Source organism: Emericellopsis cladophorae (genome assembly GCF_022114955.1).
Source record: "Emericellopsis cladophorae strain MUM 19.33 chromosome Unknown NODE_32_length_265932_cov_108_382166, whole genome shotgun sequence".
Classification (NCBI taxonomy): Eukaryota; Fungi; Ascomycota; class Sordariomycetes; order Hypocreales; family Bionectriaceae; genus Emericellopsis; species Emericellopsis cladophorae.
The window spans coordinates 132,257-140,342 of NW_026250957.1; the positions used below are offsets into that span (position 1 = coordinate 132,257).

Consider the following 8,086-nt stretch of genomic DNA (forward strand, 5'->3'; position numbering starts at 1 on the left):
TCAAGCATTATCCTGCCTTCTCTCATCCTTCTCCTTCTTGAGCTCGGCCGTGACACGCCAAACCTGTAAGGCTAGAGCACACAGGCTCCCCAACACTTCTCCCAGCAGGGCCGCGTCAAGATCCGCATATAGGGTTAGGACACTCCGGCGACCCGAGTCGCCACCGGTGCCGCCAGACTGGTGAGCCTCCACCGACGAAAAGCGCACCCCGTTCCAGTTATCCAAGACCGCCACGAGCCGGCCATAATCGTCGACGAGGCAGAGTCTCGTCTCGAGCGCCGCCATATCGGCGTCTCGAAAGCGGCGAGATACCCAGAGAAGGCCACCCTGGGACGACTGCCACCGCCAAATGGGCATGGCGGCTGAGAACTGTGTACGCTGGTGGGGCGGGACGTTGTTGATATGGGCGGTCTCACTGCCGGAGGTTGATTGGGGCGGAAGGTACATGACGGAGGAGTATCTACGGTCGTAGCCTGGGGAAAAGCAGATGTGACATGCTTCAGTAAAGGGCTGTGGCGCTTGTGCGCTTGTTGCTGCTACTCGTGCTGGTTCTTGTTGCTTGGCAGCACCCTGATTATTCGTATACAATGGCCACTCCTCCGTGACGGCGTCCTCCGGCGGCGGTCGCATCATAACCGTGATACGGGCGTTCGAAATGTGAATTTCATAGAGCACCTCCTCTGTATCGCGATGGCTGATGCTTGAAGACAGCTGATGAGCCCGGCGGCTGCTGGCGTCGTTGCCACCCGCTCGTATACAACGAATGGGTTTGCCCGCCGTGTTGCCGGCCAGAAGTACAAGCCTCGCGTGCGGATGGCACCTAATGAAGCGCTTACTGCAGACTTTCATTTCTGGCTCGGGTATCTCAGGGCGCGGTCCTAACGGCGACTTGGCGACGCGTATACCACCAGGTAGCCGGGCAAGGTCAGGTCGCCAGTCTTCCGGCGCCGGGACAAAACAATGGTCCTCGACGTCCATAGGTATAGTATACTGAGACTCGCCTAGGCCGGCTGTAGCGATGGCGAGGCGTAGGCCGCAGCGACGACAGGAGTGGGTGACGAACTGAGGTCTGAATACTAGCGGCAGGAAGTATAGCATGATCCCCATGGTGAGGGGCGCGAAGACGAGGGTGACGCCAGTGCCTACTACATACCTACTGCAGTCAGCTTGCGCTTGTCATCTTGGGCAGCCAGTGCTCCGCAGACTCACCGCCATCCGGAGAGGCGTTCCTTTGCTAGAACGGTGGTGCCGCCATGGCGACATGCTGGGCAGGTGACAAACTGGGCGCGCTTGTACGTGAGTTGGTGAAGTTGGGGATCATCGGTGTCACTAGCAGCTGTGTCCATGATGTGCGCAGAGGGAGCAATGACGGCGGCTGAGATGGTCGAGCAGCGCTGTGCAAGTCAAAGTACCTTGTTTAATGAAATGAGGCTGAAGAGCCGTGCTGGTGTACATACTTCCGTGCGCTTCAGCCAAGGCTGACCTCGCTGATACGCGACGCCACAGCACCTTGGCGGGGTGAGAGCGCCAGCAGTAATGAGCGCCCAAGCTGGCACGTGCAGGGCCGTGCAGGGAATTCCGTTCCACCCCTAGCGCGAGGGCCGGGATAGACGGATAGATACTACTATTAATCCTCCTTAGACTCGTCCTCCTTAGTTATCTCCTTGTCCGATAGAGGCGGGAGCGGCACGAACTACCGGCGAGTTAGTATCGTACGAGTATATAGCGAGGATAAAGGAAAAGTAAGACTTATATCCTCGGCGTAGAGACGCCGGGCGATCTACTCCGATAGCGCTAGTTACTAGGTAGCGGCGCGCGAGCTATAAGGACTAGTAGCGGCGGCGGCGGGGGTAATCTTAGCTTTCTTAGCCCTCTCTTTCGTAATAGCCCGGAGCTTTTTAAGCTCTAGGGCCGTGGTCCTATCGGTCTAGTTATACGTTAGTAACTACCTTATAGCGATATAGAGGCGACTTACGGGATCGGTGTATAGCTTTACCGCTAGGGAGTATATCCGAGTGTTTTTAGTAAGCTCGCAAGCCCGGCCGTTATTAGTATACTTCTAGCACTTAGTGCTAGCGACTTAGATAAAATTAGTACGCCGCGAGCTTAGTACGATCACGCTATTACTTACCCTCGCTATCGTTATAATAGTCTACCTCCCTAAGGGTAGTAGACTTATATAGCCTAGATAGATATTAATAAGGTACTTAAGGCACCTATCGTAAGGGGCGCCGCGACTATATAACGAATTAGTTACGAACTCGCTAATAAATAATAGAACTTACTTAACGAGCTTGCTTTTAGGGGTCTTAGCCTTACCCTTAGCCTTATCTTCCTTTTACTAGGTAAATTAATAACGACTTTAGTATAATTAAGTAAAGAACTTATAATAGCCTCGGCCTTAGCGGCGGTAGTAACTTATACCTTTAGCCTCTATAAGATAGTTAGCTAAAGACCCGAAGATATAGATAAAGGAACTTATAGTAGCGGCGGTAGCGTTATCGGCCTTTCTCTTTTATAATAAGTAAGCTAAACTCGCTAAGTATATACTACGCGAACGTTAGTAACTTATAATAATAATAACGGCGAACTTTTTTTTTTTTTTTTTTTTTTCTAAGAAAGGATTAAATACCTCGTAATAAGTATATAATATATAGATTAAGAGCTTATAATAACGGCCTCTTTCTTAGCCTTAGCGGCCTTAGCCTTAACGTCGGTATTATTAATTAGTTACGTAAAAAGGGTTAGTAATAAGACTATAACGCGAATATATTAAACGCGCTAAAAGAGACTTATAGTAATACCCTCGGCGGCATCCTTAGCGTAAAGAGAGTTAGTTATCTAAGATTTCGTATTAGAGAGTGCGAGTATATAACGCCCTCGCTACGTAAGAATATTAAGGTCTTAAACTTATATTATTATTATTACTATTAGTAGCGGCGGGGGCGTAGGTATATAGATAGTATATCTACTACTACTATATTAGCGCTATAAGCGCGCGGTATACGCGATACGCGTTATATAGTAAGGGTAGTACTTACGTATTATTATTATTACTATAATAGCGGCGATAGTATAGGGAATATTAAACTATTATATATTAGCGGCGAATTCGTAATAACGAGGCATTAAGCTATATACTTATTCGAAAGGGTAAAGAAAAAGAAAAAAAAAAGAATAAGATTAGCGATATAAGGAAGATTTAATAATATTAGCGAATTAATCTACCGGGCGGTTAGAACGCTATAATAAGATAGGTTAAAGGAAAGTTAATTATACGGTTAGAGTTAATTAAAGATAAGATAAAACTACCGAATACTAGCCTCGCCGTATAGACTTAGTATAGTCGCTATAAATACGCCGCGTATGCGTGGATGCCGAGGACGGTATACGTGGAGAGGGGCGTTCTATTAGATATATATTACATACAAAGGTTGCTATAGGCATCAGGGGTGGCTGAAGCCACTAGCCCTATGGCTGGATATAGCTCAGGAAGCCCTAATTAGGTCACGTGCATAGGGGCGTACCGAGGGAAGAACCTTCGTAGCCGAAGAATGCTTCTAGGAAGATCAAGAGATTAATACAGTCACTAAGGACCCCGTACTCGCAGCGGTCTAGCTGCGCCCTCTAGACATTGTGCACCTTCTCACTCTCTTCATCAAACCCAGTTCTGACACATACATTCGGCCCACAGCTGCCCACAAAGGCAGCATCTTCGCGCTATCGCGTTCTTCCTTCTTTTCATAGCATCAGCATGTTCTTTAGATAGAGAACTCATCATCTTCCTTCTCTTCTGAGCTGTTGTTCATCATCATCTTCATACTTGTAAATATGAGCTACGCGAAGCAATCAAGCACGTATCGTTGAGTCGAATAGGAATGTCTTTGTGTATCTCCTAAAGTGAAACGCGTAGCCTTACCTACGCCTCGGCGCGAGCCTGGGCGTCTGAGACAAGCCCGGCCGTGCTCTATACTGGACAGGGCGCACGGGGTCACAGTCGTAAGGAGCACCGACATGGCCGTGGCGAGCGATGGGGCGCCCCCAACCACACGAATGGGGAGATCATTACTTGTATCGCTCGAGTCACAGACGTAGGAAGGCAAGGCTTGATAGAGCCAGTGCGGGGAGGGGACATTGAACATCAGGCAGCTCCGTCCGATACTCCCAGGTACATTTTGGTGCGGAGACGTCGCGTCTACGCGTCTGGCGCGCGACACGTTGACGCGGCTACCAGCCGTTAGCGTAGCAACTCAACCGTACCTTATCGCCACGCCCCCAAGGCGTCTGCTCCATGTCACCATAACGTTATGCAGAGGCTCGTACAAGACGAAATATAAGACGCGCCGACCAACGGTCGGGCCTCTAGGAGCCCGGCCGGCCAGAAAGCTCAGCAGAGCGCGCTCCTGGGGCCTGGACGTCCTCCACCCGGACCCAGGGTCGATGCACCGCTGTGCAGCAGCCCTCGAATGCTCCGGAGTATCGTTAGCGACCACGATGCGAGCAAGAGTACTGGTCTCTGCTTGTCGGAAGCAGTAAAACGGCTGACCTGTGCCGCGCAGTCCCTGTGTCACCTGTGAGCATCGGCGGCACATCGCGCCCTGGCTAGGCCCGACCCCTCATGGTGAACAGTCTCCACGATCGAGAGCGTGACATCCAGACCGCCGTTCACTTCCGCGCAGCGCATGAAGTCGTCCCCAGTCGCGCATTCGTTAACTGATCGGCTTCTGGAGAAGGTGGAAGCAAATCAACCGGGCATATTTCAAGTCCAACAATCCCGGGAGCCTCTGTGGCGTCTTTTGGCGCTGACATGATATGTGTAGACGCGGGATTCTAGGTACTAATTCTAGCCTCCCAGTGCTGTGTTCCAGTCTGTGCTATCCCCTTGACAAGGGCCGCAAAAATAAACCGTTTATTTTTACATGCTGACTGTGCCGCTTGCTGAATATTCTGGTTCTTTTCCAGGGGGTTGGTTGGTGAGGCTCGGTCAGAATCCTCCACGCAGCCTCATCCTCAGCCATAAGCTTGCTTCAAATCGAATCAGGTCGGCTGGGCATAATGAGACGTTACATGTATATTTGTTCAGTATCCAGCCCTGGCAAGCTTGGCCCATGAAGGGCGGCTATGAAGCGAGGACTGAATAATGGTATTAGTTCGCGGTAGGAATCGTCAGACCAAGCATGAACTGATGCCATTTAATATTCATTTGCATGGGCTGGGGCTAGGGTCGAATAGGCTATTACCCCACAGTGAATACACGGAGCAAGATCATTGTCGCAACATGGTCGCTTTCTTGATCAATCAACCTCTTTACACCATCCAATGCACCTCGCCATGAATAGCAGCAACGAGTCGAGCGCGGTACAGAGCGTGATGGTTCGCACAGCAATGCGATGTGTCAACGAGTCACGCACTGGCTAGGTCGCGCGCTTCGAAAGCAGCCCCGTACGACTACGCCCTCACCACTGTGAGCCCTACCATCGCCACGCCCACGGTCCATCACGTCCCCTGCTGGTCGCAGTGCCTCTCAGTCTCAGCGCCAGAGCTCCTTCTTCCGCCTTCCGGCTGAGTTCCGCCACGAGATTCTCATGGAGACCTTTGGGGACCACGCCGTGCACATGGATCTGGCGCTGGACCGCCTAATGCTGGGGCCGGCTCAGCGCGCCTCGAGCGCCAGGGCTGTGCATGGGAACAGATCTTGGGACAGGGACCACCAAGCACCGCGGATGTGGTCGTGGGAGCTGGATTCTCTCGTGTCGCCAGGCGTAAGTTTCAGCGCATGCCTCCTCCTTCAGACACCGCCAGCGGATGGTTTTTTGCTAATAACTCCATTCTTTGGGGGCATTGTAGGGTACGAAGAAGGTATCCATATCTTCTACGGCTTAAACACGTTCTACATATCAAGCGAGTTTCTCCTGACGCATCTGGCTGACTATATCCTGCCGCAAAGGCTGGCCCAACTGTCGTCATTCGAGATTTCCCTGGCTCTGCCTCCTCTCCAGGCCCGTCACAGTCTATTTCGACCATCGAGCGCAACCTTGGTACCAGTGCTCTAAAGTCTATCGCAACTCAGTGGCATTCCTCAGCTACAATTATGTTTAGACCGTCGTGAGCTATGGACATCCCATGTTGACGTGGACCCTGTGCACCTTATCGATGCCGTAGACGCGTTTGTTCACTCCATGTCGGATATTGAGTCGGTCTCTCTAGGTACTAAAAACCCGCTTACACCCCCGGCCCGTAGGCCCCTGCACTCAATCAATCTCGCCCTCGTGCACCCTACCAACTCACTACTTACCTTATCCACCCCGCCTCCGACCCAGAGCCATGTCGAAATCGTCCAGCTCATTCACCTCCTATACCGATGCCGCCAGCACCTACTGGCCGCCCGGCTGGAACTTCCAGCGGTATGCCCACGCCACACCCGCGGACGACGCCGCGCTGTCGGACGAGGAGCGCGCCAAGATGCAGGCCGGCTTCCGCGAAGCGCTCGGCGAGGACGGCGTTATGGACATGGCCCACGTCGTGTGGCAAGAGCAGCTGCGCCGCATTAGGCTTGAGAAAGAGTCTTCTTCTGCCGCCACCGCGTCGTCATCGTCGTCTGTGCAAAAGCAGCAGCAGCAGCAGCGGCAACGGCCTCCGCCACCTCCCCCCGACTGGCTCAAGATTTGGCGCAAACGGGCGGGCGGCGACGGCGGCGGAGCCTGGGGCTTCGTCGCGTTCTGTACTTCCAGTGCCGTCGCCGCCATGCCGGAGTCGGACGTGGCCAAATTCCACACACGCGCACGGGAGATGGCGGAGATGCCGATCCAGAAGGCGTTGGAGGAGGAAGGGCAGCCGGCCGACGAGATCGCCGAGGCGCGACGCTCTTTTGAGATCCGCTGGGTCGAGATGGACGACGACGACGAAGACGCCGAGGGCGAGGAAGGAAAGGGGGAGGCGGGGACGGGAGGAGACTGGGTTGAGAAGGCGCGCGCCAGTTATCGCGCCATGCGCGAGTCTGGCGTCCTCCCGTCGGGTCTCGATCTACCCGTCTTCCTCTGCGCGTCACCCGCCGCCGTGGCCTCGGTGCTGCGGACGTCGCCGGCGGAAGCGAAGGAGGCGCATGAGGAGAAGCCGCGTTGGCGATCCGGCGACGTCCCGTTCCTGCTGGTCGCGGCCGCGGAGACGGAGCAGGGGATCGTCGAGGAGGACGACGACGAAGAAGAAGAAGAAACTCATGTTGGCTGTGGGGAAAGGAACTGGTTTAAGCCCGTTTTCAAAGCGGCCGCCGAGGTGCTGGTGGACGAGCTCTGGTGGGTCGTCGCGGAGCAGATGATGTCGCTGGGCCAGATGACGAGGTTCGTTCGGGGCGCGACGGTGGCCGAGGAGCATGTAACGACGACGGAAGAAGAGAGGCAAGGGGAGGGAGGAGAGGCGGCTGATGTTGGTAGCGGACGGGCCGATGAGCCGGGCCATGACGACGACGGGCTGGATGGCATATGGTGGACAGTTCACATACCGCCGCGTCTGATGAGGAGGAGGCGGAGGGTATGGGCGAGATCTGGATAGTGAGTCCGAAGAGCTACTTACCTGACCTGCAACTATCAGCCGATGCGTAGGCATTTCAAATGTTCATGCCAACTACTTACAACTGCAGCTATCTGCGAGCATGGACAAATCGTTCAGATTTCCTTAGCTAAAACCACCAGTGTGACGGATACCCTCAGACTCTCGCTGTTTGTTTCTTTCTCATGATTTCCTTTCCGGAGTTTCCATTGTTGGGCAAGCTGACTGTTGCTTGCTCACAGTTCCACCTGTTTGATAGATCTCGCACTGTTATTCATTTATGGATTACAGGTTTCCTAGTATTTAGTTCCCTATTTTGTCCGATTTCAATACAGCAGAGGAGGCTCGATCCTAACCAAGCCAATTCGCGAGTCGAAGATGCCGTGCATATGGAAACGATACTCAAGAGGCTTCAGTATCATCTCCATAAATTCCGCCGTTTTGCTTCGAACATGATCAGGCTTCCATCTTCGGCGCCCGAAACCCAAAGTCCCTCAGCTTCGGTGCCCTCTAGAACCCAAGCCGGATTAGATAGATCCCA

At 53.2% G+C, this 8,086-nt stretch overlaps 3 protein-coding genes across 3 annotated transcripts; 2 read left to right on the top strand and 1 right to left on the bottom strand.

Moving 5' to 3' along the window:
• On the bottom strand, nucleotides 1-1,346 carry J7T54_002858 (uncharacterized protein; the record flags this gene model as incomplete). The annotated part of the gene is made up of 3 exons (XM_051507487.1): nucleotides 1-460; nucleotides 587-1,153; nucleotides 1,210-1,346. The coding sequence occupies 3 exons, from the start codon at nucleotides 1,344-1,346 to the stop codon at nucleotides 1-3; spliced, it is 1,164 nt and encodes a 387-aa protein (XP_051361317.1).
• Nucleotides 1,347-5,319: 3,973 nt separating this feature from the next.
• Nucleotides 5,320-5,883, top strand: J7T54_002859 (uncharacterized protein; the record flags this gene model as incomplete). The annotated part of the gene is made up of 3 exons (XM_051507488.1): nucleotides 5,320-5,373; nucleotides 5,535-5,762; nucleotides 5,848-5,883. 3 exons carry the CDS (start codon nucleotides 5,320-5,322, stop codon nucleotides 5,881-5,883), a joined length of 318 nt encoding a protein of 105 aa, XP_051361318.1.
• A 441-nt stretch (nucleotides 5,884-6,324) lies between these two features.
• Nucleotides 6,325-7,548, top strand: J7T54_002860 (uncharacterized protein; the record flags this gene model as incomplete). Its single annotated transcript, XM_051507489.1, has 1 exon — nucleotides 6,325-7,548. The coding sequence occupies one exon, from the start codon at nucleotides 6,325-6,327 to the stop codon at nucleotides 7,546-7,548; it is 1,224 nt and encodes a 407-aa protein (XP_051361319.1).
• Between the last annotated feature and the right edge of the window lie 538 nt (nucleotides 7,549-8,086).